General features: G+C 42.8%; 2 protein-coding genes across 8 annotated transcripts in view; one reads left to right on the top strand and one right to left on the bottom strand.

Moving 5' to 3' along the window:
- Positions 1 to 17,125, top strand: part of tiam2a (TIAM Rac1 associated GEF 2a) — a 106,355-nt gene extending 89,230 nt beyond the window's left edge. For 3 of the 4 annotated variants that reach the window (XM_049595968.1, XM_049595967.1, XM_049595969.1), the window contains exons 16-27: positions 3,795 to 4,028; positions 5,314 to 5,382; positions 6,354 to 6,479; positions 6,975 to 7,083; positions 9,723 to 9,902; positions 10,202 to 10,320; positions 10,906 to 11,014; positions 11,483 to 11,541; positions 11,662 to 11,764; positions 12,029 to 12,122; positions 13,908 to 14,062; positions 14,388 to 17,125. In XM_049595968.1, coding sequence (XP_049451925.1) covers positions 3,795 to 4,028; positions 5,314 to 5,382; positions 6,354 to 6,479; positions 6,975 to 7,083; positions 9,723 to 9,902; positions 10,202 to 10,320; positions 10,906 to 11,014; positions 11,483 to 11,541; positions 11,662 to 11,764; positions 12,029 to 12,122; positions 13,908 to 14,062; positions 14,388 to 15,094 — 2,064 coding nt within the window. In that variant the 3' untranslated portion in view covers positions 15,095 to 17,125. The remainder of the gene's footprint in view (positions 1 to 3,794; positions 4,029 to 5,313; positions 5,383 to 6,353; positions 6,480 to 6,974; positions 7,084 to 9,722; positions 9,903 to 10,201; positions 10,321 to 10,905; positions 11,015 to 11,482; positions 11,542 to 11,661; positions 11,765 to 12,028; positions 12,123 to 13,907; positions 14,063 to 14,387) is intronic. The other variant, XM_049595970.1, reaches the window with a different exon arrangement.
- A 3,797-nt stretch (positions 17,126 to 20,922) lies between these two features.
- Positions 20,923 to 26,387, bottom strand: part of tfb1m (transcription factor B1, mitochondrial) — a 35,143-nt gene continuing 29,678 nt past the window's right edge. For 3 of the 4 annotated variants that reach the window (XM_049595982.1, XM_049595983.1, XM_049595981.1), the window contains 2 exons: positions 24,636 to 24,763; positions 20,923 to 23,582 (listed from right to left, as the gene is read on the bottom strand). In XM_049595982.1, the coding sequence (XP_049451939.1) occupies positions 23,303 to 23,582; positions 24,636 to 24,763 (408 nt within the window). In that variant the 3' untranslated portion in view covers positions 20,923 to 23,302. Of the gene's footprint in view, positions 23,583 to 24,635; positions 24,764 to 24,828; positions 25,711 to 26,387 lie in introns of those variants that run through there. The other variant, XM_049595984.1, reaches the window with a different exon arrangement.

The raw sequence follows: 26,387 nt of genomic DNA, 5'->3' as shown, positions 1-26,387 counted from the left end.
TTATTTGGGCTAGCTGTCAGACTGTGTTGGTGGGATTGTTGTGAGGCAATGCAATTCCTGAGTCATGACAGTGTGTAGCTCTCCTCCCTTCTGTTTTTTCTTCTCTCCTTCCTTCTGCCCACCTTCTCTCGTCACGCTCCAGTGCAGGTATCTGCCATTTAGTGCTGATGAAAATCTTAGTTAGGAAGCTGTGTGAGAGGTAAAAGTGTGTTTCCATGTGCACGGTGTTCCCGAGCGTCCAATTAAGCATTCACGCTCTTTTTTTCCCCCAGCTCTGTGGCTCCTCCATCATCTCGTTCGCGTGTGCACGAGACGAACATGAGCCCATGCCCTTCCAGTGTGTGGGTGTGATGAGAATTAACTCAGCACTTGAGTGGCGGTGTGTGCTAGCAGACAGGACTCCCCTTTGCTCTGGGCGCCTGTAGCCGAAATAAACGGCAGATATGACTGTTATCTGTCTCCACAAGGCTGCTCTCCCCCCGTCTGGAGCGACCAGTGGGCTGTTTTGATGAATATGTTTCTCTGATATCCTTAACCTCAGTGTTTCCTTTAGGCAATCTCCCCCTGTCCTCCTGCCTGGCGCAATATGGAGTTTTCCCAGCGAGCGTATCAGTAAATGGAGGCTGACTGGCGTTGTGTGTGGCAGCATCATCAGCGTCTGAAGTTTACTTTATGATCTTTAATGGGATAGTGTGTCTGCAGCTGTAGTTACATGGCTGGTATTCTTAGGTTCATATGAATTCCCTCTAAATGAGAAGTGCTACATGCATGTTGGCTTCCACATAATCGGAATAAATGCTTGCAAAACAATTTTCCCCATCAGCCCAGGTGCTGAAGAAAATGATTGTTGGCAAAAAATATATTTTGTACTCAATCAGAGAAAGTAGCACTTTTATACTGTATAGACCTCTAGCTCAATCATAAGCACAACAAGACCGTTTTAGCCATGCTAACAGGATGGCAGTGCTGGTCGGTCTGCCACCTGAAGTATCTCAACAGCTATTTTATATATTGCCATAATATTTTTGTACAGATGTTTATGATCCCTTCAGGATGAATCGGAACAAAATTTCAGTTTGACCAATACTTTTGTTTATGACCTAATACCTGCCAAACTCATGAAATCCAAATCAGCTTCAGCTGTACTTTGTGTTAGGTGCTAATGGGCAAATGTTACCATGTTAACTAGCTTAACTAAAATGGTGAACAAGGTAAAGATACCTGCTAAACATCTGCATGTTAGCATTGTCATTGTGAGCGTGTTAGCATGCATAGAGCCTCTCACAAGGGCTGGTTTTGGTATTATTTGAAATAAACCAAATTGCCCGTTTACCCGCTGTAGGATGAATAAAGGACTTTCGTATCTCAAACCAGTAACAAATAGTATCAAAATGTGTTGAGTCAAATGATACCTGCATTTGATCCTTTTCGTGCCGGGGATCTGATCCTGGACCATCCAGTTTCCCCCTTGGATCAGCAAACTTTTTGTTGCTGTCAACTCCAGAACCCCTTTCTTTGGTCAGTTCGGCGTCTGCCCGGTTAGCGCGAGCCAACACAGTAGCAGCGGTTAACATCCAACACCGACGGTCCCAACAATCTCGCATCGACATTGAAACCTTCTAATGGTTTTAATGGTTATGTGATGCTAAATGTTAGCCCTGTCACTATGTGTGTGTGCGGCTTGGCGGACTCTCAAAACTGTCCATGATGCTGAGCTCACAATCCCGCAGCAGGAAACACTGCAGCCCAAACTTGACGTAGTCTGGTGAAGTTGAGCAGGGAGGAGGAGTTGCCACCAAAACATTCAAATTTATGGCAATACTACATGCTACTCCATTCACATAATGGGTAACGACTGAAGTACTCTATTGGTGTCAGTATTTTCTGTCGACTTGTTGTGACCATTCGTCGAGCATGTATTTTATTGTCAGCCCTGTCAGTGTGTGTTAACATGCACAGGTATGTCCATTTGCAGTATATGTGTGTGTCTCCAATCAGAACCTCCCTCCACCAGTGCAGAGGGAGACATTAAGTCCCCTCATAATTATCATCCCACATTCAAAGAGCTCCAGAGTGGAGCGCTGCTGTGGGCGGCAGATCACTTGAAAGAGGCTTAGCCCAGACATACACAGAGGACACGGAGAGGCATTTCCCCCTTCTGTCTCTCTCTTTCTCTTTCAGTCTGTCACTCTCACACAGACTATTTTGCAGCATTGGAGGGCCGTCTCTGGAGTGACCACGCTATAATGAGCTAGCTGATGAGTCGCAGGCTTATTAATGGAAGCCTTGATTGTGTGAGGGCTCTCTGGGAGTGGATGGTCAGGGGTTCTGGGTGGTAGCTCACACGAGTTTCAGAGCTGAATGATTCAGACAAGCTTTCAAACACTGCTTGGAAAGTGCATACGTGTGCGTATCGATGCCTGCAGTGTCAGGATGAAGGGTGTATCGATCCAGTGTGTGTTGCTGTACAGTCTTTAGTAGTGAGCTGCACTTGAATGCTTGCTCATGTGAAGCCCTGCACATACACAGGAAGAGTGCTGAGCAGCTGTTTTGCCTGCCATCGCAGCCACCCCACCATGCTGTGTTGCTGTGCAGCGGATTGGAGCCTGCTATTACTGGCACCTATCGGCCTCTGCTGATCCTAGTGACTGGCCACAGATTATAATTCTACAGCATGTAATTCACTTGGAATAAGGAGGGCTGGTCATCAGAAGGCTATTTTTAGCATAGCAATCATATCATAATTGATGGCTTGTGCACCACAGTCTAGCACATCTAGCTTGAATAGCTTTTCAGGTGAAAACTTAGGATGGATTTTGATTGTGTAGAAACATTAACCGTAGTGCTTGAAATGCATATATTATACACCATAGTGCAATATAAAGATGGCTACAGATTTTTTCCTTCACGGCTTGTTTTGTACATCCTAGGGAATAAAACAGAGAGGCTGATAATGGTTCATTTTCTGCCACCGCTGCTCACAGACTAGAAAATCACACCTGCCACAGGCAAGACTTCTCACTATGGTGCCTACGGCTGATGTTAATTTCCCTACCCCAGGCAATACAGTCCAATATAAAGCAATGCAGATTAGCCGTTTCCGTTAAATGGTATGACGCTGAGTTGTTCATGGGGATCCACCTATCAGAGAAGTACAAAATGGGCTGGAGGAGACTACATTTTTGTGAATGAGCAGAGGTACTGTCAGCTAAATTAAGTAAATGAGATGCCTCCACCCCCTCTCCCCCACCTACTCTAATACAAACTATTACAAACTATTACATGACCACTTGGGATCTCCTGGCATGTCAAATTGTCTGGAATTGATGTGACCACAGATCTGCACAACTGTCCATTATGGATTTAGAAGAATAATGTAATGTGATAATAATGCTATCTACAGGGATATCCAGTTAGTCTTTCAGATGCACTGTAAAGTCTTTGATGCAAAGCCAATTAGCATAGAGTGCATAACTAAATCTCCATAGCACACTTACTATACCCAGGAGAACTGCTGGCCATGTACAGTGTCGAATTATATACATCATTATTTTTATACAGCTATGGAGCTGAAATCATTAGTGGTGAATAGTTAAATGAGGAAGGTAAAAGGCTTAGATTTTTCTTTTTAATAGATCCTTGAGAGCATGTTCCTGTGCAGATACATGCCTGTGTGTGCATGCACTTTATTACAAGCGTGATCCTTATTTTAATCCAGCTGTCTGCTGTAAACCCTGAGCTGCCTAACCTAAATACACCCCTCTCTCTCTCTCTCTCTCTGTCGCCCCCTACAGAGCGTGGACACAGTGTGCACTCTCTACCAATCCTTCCAGGAAGGAACGGGCTCAAGCACCGGGGGTTTGATGGATGACACCAAAGGACCTCCAGCGAGGCAGGGAGGGGAGGTAGGGTCTGGTCCCACGCGAGAGGCCACCCTGCTTAGACCTTGCCCCAAGCACATGAGCGCCACTGAGAGGTTACGTAAGGTCATCCAGGAGCTGGTGGACACAGAGAAGTCATATGTCAAGGTGAGGTCGCAAAGCATTGACTGCTGTCGTATTAGAAAATCTTATAAGAAGCTTACGTGAATATTTCATGAAATCTGTCCCTTGTTTTTACTCCTCAGCTGTAAAATCATATACTTTCTTCTTTTATAATATCTGCATATCAACTCCTCTAGAGCCCAATAACTAACGCCTTATATATCTTTTTTTTTGGGGGGGGGGGGGGGGGGGTTATTTTAAATTTATTGGCTGAAAGCAGTTAAGATTACAGGAAGTTACTGCTCCCAGGCAAGAAATAATCTAGTACGACTCCCTTGAAAACAACAAATTGTGTGTCAAATTTGTTCTGTACAAATTAAAAAAAAAAAAAAAAAGAGAGAGAGAGAGAGATAATAAGCCAGTTAGTGATGGATTTGTCAACTTCGGACAGAGCTAGGCAAGGTGTTTGCCCCACTTTCCAGTTTTTACGCTTTGCTAAATTTACTGGCTGCTGGGTCCGCGACATATTTAATATCCAAGTATGACCTTCTCATCTCAGTGTCAGCAAGAAAGCAAATAAAAATGCTGCTCTTCTCCCTTTAAAATGATGCTCAGGAGCTACATGGGACATGGAAAAGAGGAGAAATAAAAGGAAAGCAGTTTTCTGTGTCACAGTTAGTGCTCCTCCATCCCTCCTCCTCCTGTCTAGCCTTATTTATCTCCGTCCCGCCCAATCATTTTGTTGCCCTCCTGTTTTACAATATGACCTTTTCTTCCCTGACACACATTAGAGAGTCACACTCATGATCTTCTTGACTCTGCGACACTTGTCATGGCTGGCACTTTTTCCCCCTACCTCCCTCATGTCCTCGTTTTTCATTAAGTCCCTTTCCCTGGTGCACCCCTCCTCTTCAACTTGCCGTTGATTTGTAATTGAGTGAGGAGATTGTCTTCCCAGAGTGCCTTGATGCAGGCCTGCTCGCCCGTATCCATGCACCACTAGCAACTGAGGTAGTTTGGGGAGGGGGACAAGGAGGAGGAGGAGGAGGAGGAGGAAGCTCATAAATCAACCTAATGAGAATATCTCCACTGATACCAAGACAAGCTACAGCCACATTAATGTAGTGGGGGGTGGGGGTGGGGATAGAGGGAGAAGATGGAGGAATGAGGTGAGGGACTGAGGGAAGGAGACAGTTAGAGGTTATTATGGGAGAAATACAGTGATTTGATGATGGAATGGATTTTAAAGGACATGAAGGTTAAAGGATAATGTTGACTATTGCTGTTTGATTTCTTGTCTCTGACCTTCTCCTCTTTTTTCTGTGCACAGGACCTGGCCTGTTTGTTTGAGATCTACCTGAAACCCCTGCAGAATGAAACCTTCCTCACGCTGGATGAGGTAGGTGGCGAGTGTGTGTGTATGAAGTATGGTGAACATTATAACAACATGCAGCGAGAGGCATGTCCTGGAACGTGTTGAAGCTATATGGGACATGAAATTTATCGAGTGTTTATTATCCTGAGGTGACGTAGATGAACTCTGCTCGGCCATATTTCCCTCATTACCACTGTGACTGGCTGGAGGACAAATTACCATTCCCCTACACTGACCTTCTATCATCCCATAGGGACGTAACAATAAAGGCTAGTTTAAGAGTAAACCTACCGTTTCAACACTCACCTCAGATTCACACACCACAGTGTAGCTGTCGGCTGATTTAAGAGCACATTTTTCATTCAGATTGTGGTTTTTTTTCTCCATTAAACAACAACACCTTTAACTGCATGGTGACATATAGTAGTAGCTGCAGAATACTAATGACCTTAGTATTGCAGTTTTCAGGCATGTGTGCAGCTCTGTGCCACGCGTGACCTCAAACACAGGATGACTCTCCTAAGACACACTAGTCAATAGGCCACTGAGCACTGGGGCAAATTAAAAGGCCATTATAGGACAGCGGGACGTGTCCAGACACAAAGTGCACAAGAGCATGTTAGCCCCCGAACGGCTTTTAATGAAGGAAGTGTTGACCCTGGGTACGTGTGTTAAGACAGTAGAAGTTTGTTTGGGTGTGTGCGCTGCATTTCTAGCAGGGCCATAGCTTGTCCCTAAGTGCCTCTGTCAGAGATGGAGCCATCAGAGTGGAGGTTTTATAACACCCCAGGGTGCCTGTCTGACTGACTGTTATGAATTACAAGCTATCTCTTTTTTCTTGCCTCATATTCCTTCACTCTCTCCCTCTTCTCGCTGCCATTTTCCTCTCGTACATCGTTATCGATCACCTTCCCACAATTCCATACCACCACTCCTTTCTTAACCTCCTTCTATCCATTATCCCGCTAATCTTCTACCCTCGTTCTCCTCCTCAGATGGAGAGTCTGTTTGGCAGCTTGCCAGAGATGCTGGACTTCCAGAGGGTCTTCCTGCAGACCCTGGAGGAGAGGATCGCCTCCTCGCCTGACTTCAGCACCCTGGAGACCCCCTCACAGTTCAAGGTGAGATACACATACTAACATATCACTGTATTGATTAAATGTCTCCAGCTTCGGTGTGGATTCCATGAGTATACAGAACATTATTCTCAAACTAGATGATTTCAGCCACTATCCCAAAGAAAGGTATGATCTCTGAGATCTTGAGGTTTATAAATAATTGAGGTGGTGTGACAGGAGCATCGCCGGCTGATTTATAGGCTTGACATGACAAGGTGTGGGGTCTATTGATCGAGGCAGCGGTTCACTGGTTGGATTGTGTGTTGCTGAAAGCTAGTGTGCTTGAGAGGTTAGGCGAGAGGGAGAGGACAGAGGGGCGTTTGGATAGGCTCCCGAGAGGGAGGACAGAGTGGTTCGGTCATGACTTCACATGTTCGCAGTCTTTCATCCCATCTCTCTGTACTCATTTGGCTTTGTGTGGCATCACTCTCTGTCCATCTGTGTGTAACACTCAGTTGCTGTCTTTGTTTTTCTCTCACGCCCTCTTGGGTTTTACAGAAGCTGCTGTTTTCTCTCGGGGGTTCGTTCCTCTACTATGCGGACCACTTCAAGCTCTACAGTGGCTTCTGTGCTAACCACATCAAGGTCCAGAAGGTCCTGGAGAGAGGTACATCACACACCTAAACACACAAAGAATACATGACGGCCTAAATATGCTCCAACTCCACAAAGTGAAATAGAGAATTGTACAATAGATACATCTGCAGACACTAATTCAAAGTGTCCCACACCCTTGTTAAATTCAGCTCCCTTGCACCTATGTTGCATCAGAGGCACCTTACAGCACTCACTGCTGAAGGTTTGGCCTCCTCTCTTCAGAAACAAATCAATTATGTACCAAAGTAAACGCCTTAGAGTGAGACTGTGGATGAAAGTGAAGTGAGTGATGCCTCTCCAGTTTACTGCAAGCTGTGTTCCACCTCCATCACCATGCACAGACACGCGCACAAAATATTAGAGCTGAGAGAAACAAAATCCACCTTTCATTTTGTAATGTACGGTCTCTAAACATTCAAAGCTATTACCTGTTTTACAAGCTGATAGAGTTTAAACAAACATGCATTTGTTAATACACAGACTTTGAATAACCTTGTCCACAAACAGCGGGCTGTTACAACCTCAGAGCCCTAATAATTCCTTGCGTCGCCCTCAGCATGTGACAGAGTCGAAATTTTAAAGTTGATTTATGCTTGCTATGATGCCGGCCTCTCTGCCACTATTTGGGAACGCTGCCCAGCGCAGAGAGAAATGTAAGAAGATTGGCTTCTTTGCCGACATGGGGGGATGGTGTGGGCAAAGTGCCCCCCTGTGCTACTTAAATCTGCCCCATTACTAGAATTGCGTGGGATATTCCTCGAAGTAAGCAGCAGGATGGATGTTTAATAGGATTAGAAGAAGAAAAACACTCAAAAAAAGTCCCTGAAGGGTCAGAATTACCTAGAGGAGAATAAAGTGTGGTAAATATGGTTATCAAAGCAACAGTGGTGCATGAAAGAGTTTTCTGCAGTGTTGAATATATTTTGAGAGTTCATGAAATTTATGTTTGAGCATATATTATGCCACCATTCGTTATAATTCTTCAAGGAAAACCCGGCTTTTAGATGTGCTGTTTAAAAAAACTAAATCTATGATCCAAATGTAAACAGAAAGGCAATGTTGGAGCCCACTGGCAATCAGTCTGACTGATAAATCTGTAGAGCCAGTGGAGAATATTTTCAAAGATAGTTAGTGAGTAACCTGGGCAAGATTTCCTCTTGTGCTCCGGTCATTTTGGCTGATCTCTATAGACAGATATCTGCATATGATTGCACATAAATGAAGGGAAAACATAAAGCTTAATTGTTGTAACACAAGAGCTGATGAGTTCTGAGATTGTATGTCGACCTCCTGCTCAAACGTGATTAGTCAGTATTTCTTGGACAACAAATTGAAGCCAAGATGTTCCCATACCAAAATCTTGACCTGTTGCCTACCTAGAATCTGTTTATAAAGATTGACAGAAGGGAAATCCCACCACCGAGTCCAAGATTCAACCCTGCTGTCACTTATTGTTACAGTTTTTAATTTCATTGTCAGGAGCTTTTTATTTTTTTCTTTACTTATGATTGATGTGGTCAGAAATTACTTACCTTTTCAATAAGCACCTAAAAGCTTGGCATAGTGATTATTCCTTAGTCCCTCAGTCTGTGGGCAGTGCCAACTCGGTGCAAAATGGCTCCAAGTGCTTGAGTGAAGAGAAAAGATGCCAGATTAAAAGTACTCTGTCTACAGGGTTCACACACCCTGCTCTTCAACCAAAGCTTTAAATGGTGGTGTGTACAGTATTACAGTCAGCTCACACTTGCTAAAATTAGAACGTGTAACATAATGATGGCACAGTACATATAAGAACAGCAAAATATAAAAAGGGTGATAGTTGCACATGGCACACACAGAGTGTACAGTTGGCCCAGAGCGGTCAAAACCAGCTGATCCAAGGACACAGAGAAGGAATCTGTGGGAGTTTGTCAACCATTAAAGTAATTATATACCCGTCTCTGCCATCTTCATCACTCCCTTCCCTCTCCCATCATGCCAAGGGCCCTGGGTTGCCTTAGTTTCTCTGTTTATTTGTCGACTCGTTAATTGCCTGCCAATTACTCTGGGAGGTGTCGATGCGGCTGCCTGTCTGTGGCTGGGAGTGCTATAATTAATACTTTAATGGCCCCCCTCAGTAAGCGTTGTGGAAGCATACTGCTCAGGGAAAATGTCACCACCTTTACAGAAGGCTCATTCTGTATTATACCTGCCATTTCACACCAAGTGTGTAGCTTCACTGTAAGCTAAAGAGTCCCAACTTGATCATTTGCACCATGTTGTAAATACAGTAAGACAGTGCTAGTATTTAAGTAACTCAACACTGTTCTGCCCTTTTTTCTTTTGCTTTGTGAAAACAGCTTGTGTTCAATTTATTATGATACTCAGAGGCAATGTGCTGAGCTTAATGGATACATAAGCAGATGTTTACACGTACATTCTGCAGTGGTCATGGTAGGCTGGGGAAGCCTACACTACCCCCTGCTGGAGACACTTTATTGCACCATGATTCTGCACTAACCAGATGATTTCAGAGCTGAGTTTGGATTACAGTATCACCACACTATGTATGCATGAGACCATCAGAGTACACCAGGAAACACAAACACCAAAAACAAAGACTCAGCTGTTGAAAGATTCATATTAATTCAGTGTGTGTGTGTTTCCCAGCTAAGACAGATCAGGCCTTCAAGGAATTCCTTGATGCGAGGAACCCCACTAAGCAGCACTCATCCACCCTGGAGTCCTACCTGATTAAACCCGTGCAGAGGGTGCTCAAGTATCCCCTGCTGCTCAGGGAGCTGGTCTCCCTCACTGACGCCGACAGCGAGGAGCACTACCACCTCACCGGTAGGCAGACAAATACATATACATTTCACAGACGCACATGCACACCCACACACATGGGGAGGAAGTGCTATAAATATGGCTCAAGTTCACACTTGTCATTTCAATAACTTGTTGTCATGCTACCATGCCTGGAAGCAGTAAGTGACAGGTCTCGGCACATAACAGAAGACATTTTTCCTACACACAATGCACTCACAATGAGTAAATAAAACCTGCTACTGTAATGCAAAGCACCCGTATATATACAGTCAAGAATTGATCTCTGTTAACATGCTCGCATTCTGCTCTCGTCCCCGCAGAGGCTCTGAAAGCCATGGAGAAGGTGGCCAGTCACATCAATGAGATGCAGAAGATTTACGAGGATTACGGCTCCGTGTTTGATCAGCTCGTTGCTGAGCAGACTGGCCACGATAAAGAGGTAAACACACAATTCAGAATCAGACGTAAAATCATCAAGCATAGTAAACATATACAAAGTTGCCTTGGCAACAGTTGCATGGATATAACAGAGTTTCACAGGACACCTGCTACAAGGGCGTCTTGTTGAAGATAAAATCACATCAGTTTAAACTACTTCAACCCAGTTAACTATCAGTACATCAGAGTGGGGCTGTTTAGCTTCTAAGTTGTTTACGCCGTCTTCTGTGCATTGCCTCTAGGGATCGAATACATTTACAAGTTGATGGAATATTTAGTTGGTAACCACTGCACTATAAATATTCAAAGTGAATGCTAAATAGTGTTGTCTAGGGTACTGTATGTTTTCAACATATTTAAACAGCTCAGACAAAAACGACACGAAGGTTTGCCTGAGAATCTGCTTTCACCCTGTGTACAAACAGTGGTTTATACTGTCTGTGGAGCTCCACGGATACTTAGTATGTATCACACAGCCGTATGCTCCAGCAGAAAGCCAGAAGTCTAGCTTGTTATTCTTCCGTCTCTCCCTCTGCTGTTTCTTTTAACAGTCTCCTTTTTGTGTGTGTGTGTGTCTCTCTCTCAGGTCACAGAGATTTCGATGGGAGAGTTTCTCATGCATTCCTCAGTGGTCTGGCTCAACCCTCATACATCGTTGGGTCGCATGAGAAAAGACCCTGAAATGACCGTGTTTGGTGAGTCTGCATGCTTCAACCACTTTTATTGCTGTTGCATTGTGGGAAAATTAGTGCCCTCTTTTCCCTACCTTGAACTTCCACCCTGCTGGAATCAATTACCAATAGAATTTTGGCAATCAACATCTTGACTGCTATTCCTCCACATACTGTTTTGTCTCAACGGCTTGGGCTACAAATGACCACATAGAGGACCATCTGTATGTTACCTGTGGATGTTTGCAGTTAAAGTTTAATCAGTACAAACCAAGAGTATTGGATTTTCTGCAGAGCCACACAGAATTGTGTCTGCAGCAGCACTCAAACAGATTTCAGTGAATCTCGATCTCCGGAGCTGTAGCACTGATATTCGCTTTAAGGCTTCAAGCTGCCATCTAAAATGCTTCTGTGGGTTGCACTCCTTCAGTCGCTTTCCCCAAGAGGCACTCGCAGTCAAAACTAAGACGTTGATGTGTTCTCTCTCACCAGTGTTCAAGAAAGCGGTGATATTGGTCTACAGGGAAAACAACAAGCTGAAGAAGAAGATGGTAAGCACTGTGTCTGTTGCACTCATTTACTCTCACGACACAAATGGGGTCTTTGGTGTGAAACGTTGCATTTTCTTTTTCTTTTCTCCTCCTATGTGGCATTCCCTACGCGATGACCAGACCAACCCTCGTTCAGCGCTTTCTCATGGAGATTCGGACCCCTTTAAGTTCCGTTGGCTCATCCCGCTCTCGGCGCTTCAGGTCAGATTGGGAAATACTGCAGGTAAGAACCTGGCACACTGCCACATTATCCCCACTAAATCACTCACAAAGTACATCCACTAAATCTTTTTGTTCCTTCTCTCCCTTCATATTTCCCCACACAAACCGCTAAGCTCATTCTCCTTGCCCACACACACACACACACACACTCACACACCTCTGGCATTTCCACTCAGCTCCCTCACTCCTTATCTCCTCCTGAAACCATAAACCATATTTGGACTGTGTGATTAAAAGCCTCCCCTTTATTTCCTCACTCCCCCAGGAACAGGCACAGAAAGCAGCTGCATCTGGGAGCTGATTCACTCCAGGTCTGAGGTGGAAGGGAGACCAGAGACCGTCTTCCAGCTGTGTAGCAGGTCAGAGATTAAACTTTCAGGTGGATTCAGTGATGATTAATGCTGGTATGCATTCATGGATTACATAGTTGTTTTTCTGTGGTGCCCACTACACATACCAGCATTTAGGGAGGATAATTAAGGTTTATTACAACACTGGTGTTATCTTCGTAGTTTTAGCCACCATTTCTATTGATTATGACACTGCACTCACTCAAGTTATGAGATCTGGGAATACAGTGACCTCACTAAAATGAAGTCCAATAGGGCAAGAAATGGAAACAGTGAGGTGGTCAGACAGGTTGTAAACAAGCCAACTGTTCAGCCAGATTATCCAGCCCACTTAATTTGGAGGCAAAATCAAAGCAAGCATGCTCATAGTGTCCGTTATCATTTCTCATTGCACAGGAAAACTCTGTATACACAACTATGGCAAGTACATTAGGCCAAAGTTGAACCAGGAAGTTGGTCAGCGAACTATCACCTGTGATAGATGTTTATAGCAGACAGTTTGGGTATTGCATGCCTCCACGGTGAATGGAGAATCCAAAAAAGGCTAGCATCCTTAATAAACTGCAGGGGACCACACTTAATAACAACAAAACTATATGAAAACATCCCTTTACACACACTCGCACAACTTGTGAAGTATAATGCAAGTCTCTTTTATCCAGTTGTATGATCAGTACTTCCCAAACACATGATTTTTTGCTGAAACCTAACAATACTAAAAACATTCCACCTATGAGTAGTGCACCTCGAAAATGCCTGCTCACACATGTTTGCGTATGAACTCAGAGTTCAAATGCACTCGTGTGCACAGACACACTACTCGGGCGTGCATGAGACTGTATGTACTGACATGTTTGAAATCATGTTTCAATGAAAATACTTGTTTGGGAAGTACTATACGACTGGACAAATGAGACTTAGATTAAACTGTGTGAGCTGTGTTAGAGTTTAAGGAATGTTTTGACACAGTTTTGTTGTTACTGATGTAAAGGATGTTACAAAAAAGGCTATAAATGACCCAAGTTGTGATAGCCAGTTAGCTAACCATAAAGACAGTAAATAGGGGAAAGCAGTTTGCGCAATTCACCAGTTCAAAAATATGCCTACCAGCACCTTTAAAGCTCACTACGTAACATTTTATATCTTGTCTTTTTATACTTTTGTTTGTTTGTTTTTTGTACAAATTAAACACACCAGATATCTGTATTACTTACTGTGCATAAGAAGTTTTATGCTTAGTTATGCAAATTGGCTGCTGGCTGTAGCTTTGTATTCAATGAACAAATGTGAGACTGGTATTGTTGTCATCCAACGCTGATATTTCCCATGTCAAACTATAAATGTGATGATTTATAATACTTGTTAAACAGTAAATGAATATCCACTAGGAAATACAGATGTTTAATTTTGTCCCCTATTCATGTAGTTTTCAATAATCAAATCTGGGAAAGCCATTTCTGTTGGTCACATCATGGTCTTCAACAAGACACATGAGGGTGTAGCTACCAGCTTGGCATGTCTTCCCATGGATCCTGTCTGCTGTTGTTGTTAGCATTTAACTGTAAAAACTGTCTACATGGGGATGGTAGTAAGAGTGATGCCTGTGACCCAATTGGCAATTCTCATTACACACTGTGAAATTGGGATCACTCCTAATGAATTACATAACTCATTTCACTGGGGACACAATGGAACTCTCTCACCAGTCCCCTGAATCTATATTTAGCTTCTCAAATCAAATTTAACATACCCTGTGCTCATGTTACTATGGTACCTCTGCTGTGTCCTCCTCAGCGTGCCAGAGAACAAGGTCAACATCATCAAGGTGATCCGCTCCATCCTCAGGGAGAACGTGAGGAGGAACATGAGGACTGAGGGCACGTTGGAGAGGGGCGGTAAGGAGCGCCTGGTCCCCCTGCGCAGCACCCTGCCCTCCTCCGCCAGGCTAGGTGAGCCTTCAGAAGCATTCATATGGGGGAGATATTTCTCTCTAACAAAGATATATGAACAACATTTGGCATTTATTTTGAGCACCAGGCACTGCCTCCCGGGAAAGTTTCCTATAAAAACATGTCAGCATAGGAGTGATCCTCGCTGACTGGTATTTATTTAGCCTTTAAAAACCATCAACTGTGTAATGTTAAGTATGTATGTACTTTAGAGATGATCGTATCTCACTTTTTAGGTCATTAAATGCTAGAGGGGCTGAGGGTGCAAGTGTTTTGCTCAGATAAGAGTGGCATTTCTGACTTTTATCTCCATACTTGTTCCCAGGTTCCACCAGGGCCTCCTGGTTGTGTAAGCAGCCGCCTGGAGATCTCTCCACCCAGGCTGGGAACCTCAAGCTGGGGCCAGACTCAGACGAGGGGAGCCTGAGCAGTGGAACCTACAGTTTTTCTGGGGCTCCTCCAACTTGCAACTCCTCTGACTCGCAAATCCTCCCTGTCCAGCAGAACTGGTCTCAGACACCTGCATCGAACTCGCAGCCCCGCTCCACCTCTGCTGTGAAAGAGTCTGATATTTTGAGTGATGAGGATGATGACGGCTTTAGCGAGGGGGGAACAAGGCGGGGCAGTGGAGACAGCAGTTCCCCAACTAGCGCCATTGAGGCTCAGTTCCTCCAACTTAAACTCTCAGAGGACTCTGTGTCGCAATGTGCACCGGCTCCCTGTGTTCAACCTGAGAGAGTCGGGGACACCCCAGAGACCCAACCAAAACTGATGCGAGGACACTTCAGTGCTGTTAAGAGGAAAACCAACAGTTTGAGGAAGAACCAGGGTGCACTGTTACACATGAAGGCACACAGCAGGTCACTGGACAGCCAGACGGATGCAGCATCTACATCGGGGGTCGTGGACCTCAACACATTGCTGGAGAGGGAGTTCAGCGTCCAGAGTCTGACTTCTGTAGTGAATGAGGACTGTTTCTATGACCCAGCTGAGAGCTGTGCCACTGACTCTGGGAATGCCACCTCTTCATAGGGGAGTGGATGGACAGAGGTGAGACTCTGACCAAAGCCCCTGTGGCTCACTACAGGCTGTACCAGTGTGGCTGTGAAGCTGTGCCTCAACCCGGAAGTCGGTTTAGTGGGTCACACACCTGCCTGCTAAGTTAGGTGTACGGTATCTGTTCAGATGGAAGCCTATTGGCTGACAGACCAGTTTCTCCCCCTTGAGAGGTTAAGAGAGGTGATTTCTGTCCTAGTGTTAACTACAATGAATCTGCCAAGCACTGATGCGTTCCCACGATTTCCTCTGCTCTGTGCTTTTTTTCCTCCCAACAAACTGTCTTGAGTGACGTACTCCATCCTAGTTTCCCCTGCAGCTCATACTGATTGGCAGTTTTTATTCAGTTTTTGACCTTTTCTATGGAGAAATGGGGAGAATGTCCTCGGTCTGTCAGTCTCAAAAGTTAAAAGTTAAAAGAGGAGCAAGGTCCACAGTGCATATAGAGTAACAGTACACTGAGATGAAATACATCTCTAGAGGCAGCCACACTGGTGCTTGGCACAGTTTGCCAGGCTGCAGGCTGACTCACACAAAGGTCATGGGCTCAGGCTTGGTAAAGTATTTGTATTTGGTGTCACAGAACCAAACACTGTTACAAACTGCATCGTAGGCCCTGTTTGTCCCTGGTGTTAACATGTGTCTCAGATGATCACAAGTGGACAGCGCTAAGTACAAGTGTCAACGACCACCAAGACGCATTGAGCTCTGATCACTCAGACCACTTGCGGAGGTGGTCTGGCACACATTTGACCACATATCTTTTGTAGTGTAAACGCTAATGGCCCCTGACAGTGACTACTTCATCAATGCAGGACGTGGTTGTTTTAGTGAGAGTGCGCTGATGCTCTATGACTTGCCCATTTTATGACGAGTTGGACAAAGTGTTGTGTCACTGCCCATCATTTTGCCCTATTGAATCAGACGTGTTGAGTTCTGCAAACAGCAATATCCCCAGCTGTATGGAAACAACTGCTAATGTGACTAGTGAGAGTGTGGACATAATTACTTTGAGTGAGCCTTTTGACTTCTGTAAGTCACATAACGAAATCTAAAGTGGTCAATTGACGCATGATACACACGTGCGAACGGCGATGTGTCTCAGCTGTCCACTTGTGTTCAGTTCACTAAAACGCATGTTCATACCAGGTGTAAACAGTTTAAAATGAAATGGAAGGAGGCACTGAGTGAAGGCTACCACAGACTAATAGGATCCACCCAAAGACATGCAGTGGTCAAGTCAGACTTCCTGAAAAGAGACGCAATGGCCTAAAACAGGAAGGTTGCCGACTTTCGCAACTAAGCCTTTTTGCTGTATTTTGTGCACTAAAGTACACTGTTTGCCTATATATTTGAAATATTTTTTATCTGTACAGGTTTTAATGTTATTAATGCTGTTTTTATTTATTAATAGGTTTGATTATGTATATCTTAGAAAACTAACTTTTTGGGTGAAGGCTTGAACTGTTGGCTAAAGATTGGTCCATTAGTAAATAAATACAATGCAATACCGCTTGTCATTTTTTCCCACTTCATTTTAAATGTAGCCTACTGGATTTTGGTTGTCTTTTCCTGAAGATTGTAATTTCCAGTGTATGCATTGGAAGTGTTTCTGAGAGCTGGCTGCTTAAATTGAATGGTTTTCAACTGCAATAATGTTTCAAACCCAATGTTTCTTTTTATGTTTGTGTCCTGTACATATTATCTTTTCTATCTTTGAAACATTTATGTATCCTCTAATACATACTTGACACTGTACAGGTAAGACACGAGGCAGGAATAAGCAATAAATGCAGCAGATATTTTTGTAAAACCTTTTGTTTGCCGTAGCAAGAAGTACATGTTGAGGTACTATTAAAAAAGGCAAACCACTACTACATTCTTTACCTTCTCAGCTCAACTTTACCATGCCTTTAATGCTAGCATACCAATGAATGTGAATGCCCTGTTCTTATGGAATTGTTTTATAAATAAAAGTTTTATCTGTGAGTGACGCCTGGAGAACAATGCTTTCAACTTGCCCTTCAAAGTCTGTCAGTTCAGTTTTTATGGTTCTTTATGTTCTACTGACAGGTAAAGCAGTGCTGGGAACTAAGTGTCTTATCTCCGGCTTCGTCCCCAGGCTTCACTTGCCACCACTCCCTGATTAGCTGTCATAAGAAATACAGGTATTGGAAGAAAAGGTATATTCTCGATAGAATACATAATTATCATCTGACAGAAGTGGGGCACGGTTATATGAAGAAAGAGCTTTACTGCAGTGCTCTGATTTTATACATGGACATATGTGAAATGAATCAAGCGTCATATTAAGACATTTTCAATTGGCTGAGCACGTTTAACACCTCCATAAGGACAATTAAAAAAATTTTTCTATTTATTTTTCTCTTTCATAAAGCTAGAGGACTGAAAACAATTAAATGAATAAAATAATTAAAGGATGTTTTGCAAGTCGTTTTCCCAGTTACCTGCATAGCTAGAGTTTCAGCTTTATTTTGAGATATCTGTTGACATTTTGGTACTACATTACATTTCATTACATTGGGCACTACCCAGATTGGAGGTGAATGGAGCGAGCCTATATGTGATGTACAACAGCCATTGTGGCCTTAAGTGACAATTAATTGATAATGTTTCAATGGCTAGTGGCAGCACAAATTACAACACAGACATAACATCCAGTCAACAACAACAACAACAATAATAATAATAATAATAATAATAATGACTCAGAATCAATTAAACAGCAATATCTACCTTCAGCATGTTTGCATTAGCCACCATAAAGTACTGACTGTACCGCACCAGCAGGAAAACACGATCAAATTATCAGGGTTCCCATTCAGTTTCATAGCAAAATTTACATACTTTCCCTGACTTTTAAAGGACCAATAATAAAGATTTTTTTCTTTCCCCAGTTGCTCTGCATTTTTCCAAACATCAGATTCAAACTCTATTTTAAACATGTGAGAAACTGACATATGTGATAGTAAACAACACATTGTCACACATCAACACATATTTAAGCTACATTAACAGCTGAAGAAAATTAATTTGTCATTATGGGAAAAAAAAGGGAGTGCTGCACTTGGATAAGGCTCTGTGTAGTTCGTTGTAAAAAAGCAGGTGCTCTTCTCTTCACCCTGATGCGGACTCCAGTCAAAACACATTGGTTATCCATGTATCAATGAAGAATTTTTAACTACAGTCAGACTGCCTAGGATGTATTTTTGGATTGCCTGCCTATACTATAGACTTTTACACTGAGTGAGCTGGCCACACGTTGTTTATTATCTTCAATTAATTAGTCATTATGTTATGTTACATGAAGATTATTGTAAACATTTCATTATACACAACCAATTTCCTTGACTTTTCCAGGTTTTTCATGATTGTGGAAACCCTGAATTATTTTTTTTATTGTTTGCAGGGTGAAAACTTGGGCTTTTTGTCCTCTGACCAAATGGCTAGTGAATGTGCAAATTTTGCTAGCCACTCAACAGATTACCACTGTTTTTTGGGCTGGTGAGTAAAGCTGTAATCAGTATTTGGCTAGCAGATTGTGCTAATTTTGTACCTTGATTGCTTGTAAATTCAACTTATTTTGTAAGTTATACAGGCTTGCTTTACAGCATTAAAAAACGGCATTTGAAAAAGTCAAATGCAATATGTCTTAGTAAAAACTATTAATTGGTACTTTGGGACACTTCTGTGATTTTGGTGAAATGAAGATGCTTAATATGACCTCTGCCAACCCACCACCTGTTCACCTTAATGCACTCCACTGAGCTACACAAGGTAAGCCATATGTAGACCGTGATTAGTTTCTGCTCTTAACAAAGTTTCACATTGAGCCACACAGGACTATTTCATCATCTGTTAAACAGGTGTGGAGGACTACCAGACAGCCATCCAACTATGTGTGGACAGGTAACGTTGGCGGACTAACTCTCATACTATTTTGCCATTGCATTTCACAATCTGTGACAAATCACTTGGAGTGAATCTGTCATGATGGTGGCTGGGAGACTGCCTCACTGTGAGTTGTCAGCTGGCGAGGAGAAGGACAAAACTGAGTGTGGTTCAGGTCTGGTGTGATTTATCGGGCTACTGTGCAGTGACAGACAGCTGTGGCAGTTTAATGGTGCTTCTTAAAACTGAAAGGTATCCAGGCTCGTTATGAAGGGTGGTCGTAGGGCCAGACTGAAACTGTAAAATACCCTCCTGCTCTCCTTTTCTTTCATTCGGACCACTGTAAAGGCAGAATTTGTAAAACTAAACTTAAATATATTAGGTGTCAATTATTAAGAAGTACTGATAATTACTATTTATTGACAAATGTTCAGAGAAGTTGTTGCTGCTATTTTAAAAGTTACCTGGCTAACTGAGTACTTGTACCTGGACTCCAGTTTCTGAAGGCAGGTGTCTGACTGACTGACACTGTACACAAAATAAATGCTGACATGCCTGCATTTTCACTAGACCAGTATTCTATATTTTGGTGTATATTACCTGGCAACAAGTGGACACTTTTTGCAATGAACTCAACTGAGTGGCTTATTTTTATTTATTTATTTATTTGCCTGATGTGACAGGTGTCTGACTGATGGACATTGTATACAGAATCAAAGCTGACATTCCTGCACTTTCACCTGAGCAGTGGGGTATTTTGTGTTTGTTTGTTTTTTAGCTGAGTAACTAACCCCATAGACATTTATTTATTATTACCACACTCTTTTGAATATACAAATTAATGGAACTGACGACTGCATTTCACTGCAGTCATATGTTATGATTTAAAGTGACACAAATTGATTGGTTTATTATCTGGCATGTGACTATTTTTTTTTAATGATATTTTGATAATTTTGTATCACATGTACCTTGTCAATCTGGTCTTTTTTTACAGAGTAGTTTTAACTACTTTTTCGAAGTAGCTTAGGTTAACCAAACTAAATTTCTCCCTATGGCTCTACTGTAGTTCGTCTTCTTCCAGTGTGAAGTTCTTGGTAGCTTTGCTTGGCTTACCAACACTTAGTATTTGATAGTTAGTTATTTTGCATATTTTTAAACGAAGCTTTACAGCTATTTTATAAAAAAAAAAACATGTTTCATTGATTACATAACAGATAAAAATATAATATAAAATGTAAAATTTAAATAAGCATGTTTAGTTTTTGACTGCTACAATTTGAGGATTTTACGCTACTAGGTATTTTTTGCTGACGTAAATTTCAACACCGTACTGTACTATAAACTGTATGGTTTACGTTGTAGTAGTGATACTTTAGTAGTGTTACTCCCACTTTGAAAACGCCATATTTCATTACATTATGTTACAGAAACGTACATTTTTTAGGTAGGCTATACATGGTGTAATGTTAAGACACTTTGACAAGATTTGTGACTCACCCAGCTGCAGGACTGGACTCGGTGTCACCCACGCGGTTGTCCTGAGGAGCTGGTGAAAACAGTAGCTGGTAGTACTCCTCTGGCTTTAAGTTAGGTACAGTAGGCAGCTGAAGTGTTATACAAATGCTAAAAAATGATGGTGGCGTTTAAAGATATTATACAGTCGAAACAAACAAGCAAACATCACCTCAGTGTAGCATAACGGAATGTCTCTACTAGCAGCTGCGCAGGTGTTTCTCATTAGTGGCTAATCACTTACCCTGTGCGCGTGACGTCAGTGCTAGGGGTGGACGATACCAACAAAAAAAATATAAAAGTTTCCATCAGATACCAAGTTATACAGAGGCAGTCACTGATATCAATACCGGTACTTTTTATTATTAAAGGCGGCTTATGTAATTTAATTCAGTTGAGAGCAGTGTGTCATTATTTATGAGTTGAGTAATCAGTCAATATGTAACATTAAACAGTGCTGAAGGTCCATTTTGACTAAAACATTCATTTCGCTACAGTATAATGGTACCTGGATATTCCTTGTCTGAGCCTCTCTGAAAAGATTCATCAAATGCTGTCTTAGGGTGCTTTCAGACCTATAGTTCTCTTGCTTTGGTCTGAATCAGGGCCTATTTTTTTTTTTTTTTTTTTTTTTTTTTTCCCCAAAGGTACATAATTGCCTAGAGTTGGTTCGTGTTCTCACAGCAACATTTACAAGGGGACCAGATAAAATACCTGAGCGAGAAAGCTGCTCTTGATTGGTCAGAATTTCGATACAGGAAAAATCCAGGAAGCAAACAAAATGTTGAAGAAGAGTATACTTGCAAGATAAATGTGACACTTTCTAATGTCACAATGGAGGGACAACTACGCAGGTTGATTTTAGCGCTGGTCATCGTGGACTATATTGCTGTCATTGTTCATTTTAGTCAAACCATACAGTTTGAAAACGAGGCGCAGCTCCAACTAGAAAACAATGCTTTGATGTATTGGATGTGCTGAATGTGCATATTAAGGCAGTACAGGAGGAGGTGCACATTAATAATCCTCCAGGACTGTAACATGTTCATGTTTAACCCAAACAAGCAGCTGGTTCGGATCGAGGTCCGAACACGTTCTCACCACAAAGGAACGGCACTGAACCAGATCGAGACCACCTCTTCAAGACTGTCTCGATCAGGTTGTTTTGGTACACATCCAGGCATGATTGCTGTTCTCACATCTGCAAAAACAAAACGCACCCAGGGGGCAAACGGACTTGAGTTTGACTGAACAGAACCAAACAGGACAGGTGTGAAAGCACCCTTTGTGTCGGGGCTCTGGATGCTGAGGCCTTTCTCTCCAGCCTTCTTTCCCGCTGCAGCTTCAAGTTACTAGTCAGACAGGGCGTATGCCGTGGTGTGCTGCATGTGTGCGACTCTTATGTTGTTTTGGTGCACACAACAGCAATGAAGTAAAGAGTGCATGTACCAGATGTGTTGACCGTAAGACCGTTTACACAGACAGTTTTACTCTTTAAGTACAAATAGGCACAACCTAGAAGAGAGAAACTTTAGTATCGATCCTACTGACGCTGGAATCAATCTTTAAAACAAAAATGTACCTGTAGTATCGACACTTTGATATCCATCTACCAACCCTTAGTTCTCACCGTCCAATCAATACCCACTCATGCAATCATCTTTCCCCCAAAAAATCTTATCCTAAGACAAAACTACCACCCTGTGTTTCTTCAGGGTCACAGAGCTATCTTGATAGCACGCAGATCACACAGTCAGGCCTGCATACCTATCTGCAATGTAGATCTGATGAAATCCTGATTGTAGTTGGAGATTAACACCATCCAATCATCAAAACTGAGTGAATTCTCTGTCTGGCAAGTCAACCTTAGCGTGCCATCTGCCACACTGGCAGGAAACAGCCAAGCAATGTTCTGTCGGTGATAATCTGTGTAAGCTTTCAAAAGAGGAATATTTAAAACTTGTAACGACACTTTTATTGATATAAAACCTTAAACAACAACACAGTGGTTGGACGTATTTAACATACATGTCATAAATGCTGTGTTCTGTAGAAGAAACGTAACAAATGTGCACAACAATGGTGCCTCCGCTCACATTTATGATGTATATTTTACAGGTTAGATTTGATTCATTTGTATCAATAGCAGATTATGTTTAATTTATTCCTTTTTCCTATATAAGTATGAATTCCTCTTCTTTGAATACAACAAGAGGCTTTCTGGAGCTGACAAATTCCCACCACTTTCCTCCTCCCTTTAAGCTCTGTCTCCCAAGCGACTAAGCAATACAGTACATAGAAGAGGGAGAAAATGGCCTGGATATGGTGCTGCCATGTTGTTCCCATTTTCTAAATCACCCTGAAAACACTGACGGTTCTCTCAGGTCCCACAGGACAAGGTGTTTTGTGAATTGGATCTGAAGTAAGAACTGGGACATAAAGAGATACTCACTCTTAAAGAGGTACTGTGGGTAACTACACATGACTGCTTTGAGCTGTCCCATCCTGGAACAACGTCTTGGAGCTGATCCAACCCACACAGGATCTTTACGAGCCTCGTGGTTCTTGTCTCTGTCCCGGGATTTTATGTGTACCACCTATTGCTCCCTGGGTGCAGGGAAAAACATTTTAAAAATGCATGCATATGCCAGGTGGAAATGTCAAGGCTAAGAGCAGTCTGTTGTCTCCCTGTGCTAACAGAAGCTGTTAGTGGGCTTCGTTTGGCTTCCGTGCCTTTTTTTTTTTATTTTATTTTATTTAGCAGGGTGGTGGAGGATTTGGTGGTGTGCCGGCTGGCTTGTCCATAAACATGTCCGCTGATTTGTTTCTTTTCCTGGCGAGGTTCTTCAGTCTGAGCTCCTCTCTGTACTCAAAGCCAAGAAGACCGGGTTCGTGGGTACATAAATGAGCATAAGCATCTGCTAAAGCCCTGAACTGAGGTATGGTGAGTTCTGTAGGGCGAAGAGTGGGGTCCACATCTGCCTTCTGCATCATCTCCTTTGTCAGCTCAACACGACACGCCTCGGGGAACAACTTCCTGGAGGGGGGAGAAAAAAAAGAGAAAACATGATGAAAAAAAACTGATTCCTACACTCAGGTCGCTTTGATATCTTAATGATCATGCAAGTTTAATAGCATTATAAAGTTCAAACAGAAAGAAATGATCCCTCAGCGATTATTTCAAATCTGTGAAGTTAATTGAAATCACACAAAGGGCTAGAGCTGCTCATGAATTGTTAATTTGCTCCACTGCCGTGCTCCATAGTCAAGGGATGTAGATACTGACACAAAACTCACACAGACACAAACTTCTTCGACATTAAGAGGGCAGCTAAATTCTAAATGTCCAAATTTCATTTATTTAGCTGGCTCTCGCCCTGAAAAGCTCTCCAGAATATTCAATACAGAGAGAGAGAGGCATTTATTTTTAAAGACATTTCCCTGCCTGAGATGTTCTGCCGTGTTTTTTTTTCTCTGCAGGTTGGTGAGCAATAGCCAATTGCACACACTCCACAGTACAGATGCTTTTTAGGCGCTTCAGTGCTGGTGCCTCCTCTCCAATTTGGTGCCACTGCCGCCAACTCGTTGTAGTTACATAAAATATGCTGCCTCGTCTTCCTATGCCACCTCAATGACTCATAATTGCTGCTCTCTTTCGCACAGCCAGTGTTCTTTTGTTATCTGGGCCTACATACACTTTCCTAACAGGCATGGGGGCGATGGGCAGCGTGCACATGCATGTGGGCGTGTGGGTTTGTTCCTAGTGGTTTTTTGAACAGAGCTCCAAGAGTGCTCCGATGTTCAGACTTTGGTTACAGAAAGCCTCAAAAGCAGTGACTTTGTTTGTCAGAGTGGTGTGTGTGTGTGTGTGTGTGTGTGTGAGTGTGTGTGTGTGTGACAGAGAGAAGCAAAATCAAAAACCGTTCTAATTAATGATGAGATGAAGACGCGGCTGTCAAAAAACAGAGAATGAAAAATGTAGAGAGAGAATGAAAGATGAGGATGGGACAAGATTAAAAAGTCAAAAAGAGAGAGGGGAAAGAGACAGAGACGCTTTGAAAGCTACATCAAGTTGTGTAACTGTGCTTACTCCACTCCTTTATGGCAGTGCTTCCTGCGGAACTGGAAAACGTTCCTGACGACTTTCTCCACCAGCTTGAAGGGCTGCTGGATCTGGGGCTGAACCAGAGGGGTGAAGTGACACACTCCCACATCCACCTATACACACACACGGACAGAGAGAGCAAGAGAGACCTTAAAACTCAAGAGTGTACTCATGGGAATGAAAAAAGAAAAAAAAAAAAAGTGGCGAGAAAGAGCAGGTAGGTGTGAGGAGGAGAGAGGAGAATGCAAAGTGTGGTGAAAAAACGCTTTGGAGAAATGTTGCCTGACAAATGGCAAGAGAGATACAAAGCTGGACAAAGGAAGAGGGAGAGGAGGTGGGATCAATACACTGGAATAAAAGAAAAGAGGAAAGGCAGAAAATAAGATGACGCAGCATGGCTGGCTGGCGAGCCGGTTCCAGTTGCCACAGTAACACCTGTGCGATGGACCATAGAAACTGAGCCTCTCTTTCTCTCTTGTCTCTCCTCGTGTCTCTGCATCACCACTGAGTTTCTCAATACCTGTGAGCCTGACTCACTCTAGCACTCTCCTCTTCATCCCACTGTCTGTCTATCTGGCTCTACCTTTTTCCTCTGAGAATGAACCCAATGAAGCACGAACATATATGGATCCAGTGATGGGAACACTGGGCAGCCAAAGTTCATGTCATGCTTTTTAAGAGACCTAGTGAACACAGGTACTGTGACTAATTTTCCCATATCTGCTTTCAACTCCTTCTGAGAAAAAAATAAACAAAGAAAGTCATGGAAAAACTACAACTCTACAATCTTCCCACTCAACCCTAGCAACTACTGATCTACCTGCTGTACTGTACAAGCCAATGACTTACATCACCAACTAAGCTGAAGAGGGGAGGAATGTGTTACATCCGTAGACTGAAAAAATAATGGACATAGCTACTGTGTTGTCACCCATTGGTTTGTGGACTCCCATTCTGAAGCCTTAAGTTCAGCATTTTGGGCATTGCCATCTTGGTTTTTGGAGCCAGAAGTGACCATATTGGGAAAGAGGCTGGCACTGTGGAGGAGCGAGGGGTGGATCTGATTGAGAAGCAGAGGACACTATCGGCAGACATCCTATCACTTAAAGCGTCTTGCTCTTAATAAAATATAAGCAAGTGAGTTATAAAAAAACCTCACACCCTGTATAGTTGTCATGACGAAGGAAATTAGCTATAGAGACCAAAACTGTTTTTTGCACCAGGTTGTAAGCATGTTTATTTCTGCTGTAAAGTTAGGCATTTTAACACAGGGGTTGATGGGGACTGACTGGCTTCTGCAGCCAGCCTCAAGTGGCCATTTGAAGAACTGCAGTTTTTTGGCACTTCTGTGTTGGCTTCAGTTTTCAGCCCCGGAGGTTGCAACTTATATACAACAAGCAAAAAGGAGCTTGATCAGTGCTCCAGAGAAAGCAGGTCACTTCTGCTGTGTGAGTGTGTGTGTGCATTTGGTCCTTCTCAGGCAAGCTCAGGGGTTTAACGGTGCCCACAGAAAAGGAGCTCCTTGACGCTGTTTTTTTCTACGCTTGAAGATCCACTCATTGCTAAAAGTGTATGTCATATAAAAACTAAAGTAATGGTCAAAGTTCTCAAATGGAATATTTAAAGTGTGTTAACTGATTCACGTCGTCAAATCGTGCATTGAGTAACATTACAAGTAAACGTTCCACGTTAAAAGTGGCTGGCAGTCGGCCCAGTGAATTTTAGTTGAGAGAGATT

This window comes from Epinephelus fuscoguttatus, linkage group LG14 (genome assembly GCF_011397635.1).
Source record: "Epinephelus fuscoguttatus linkage group LG14, E.fuscoguttatus.final_Chr_v1".
NCBI classification, from domain to species: domain Eukaryota; kingdom Metazoa; phylum Chordata; class Actinopteri; order Perciformes; family Serranidae; genus Epinephelus; species Epinephelus fuscoguttatus.
Note: the sequence above shows the minus strand (reverse complement) of the source record. Positions and strands in the feature narration are given on the sequence as shown.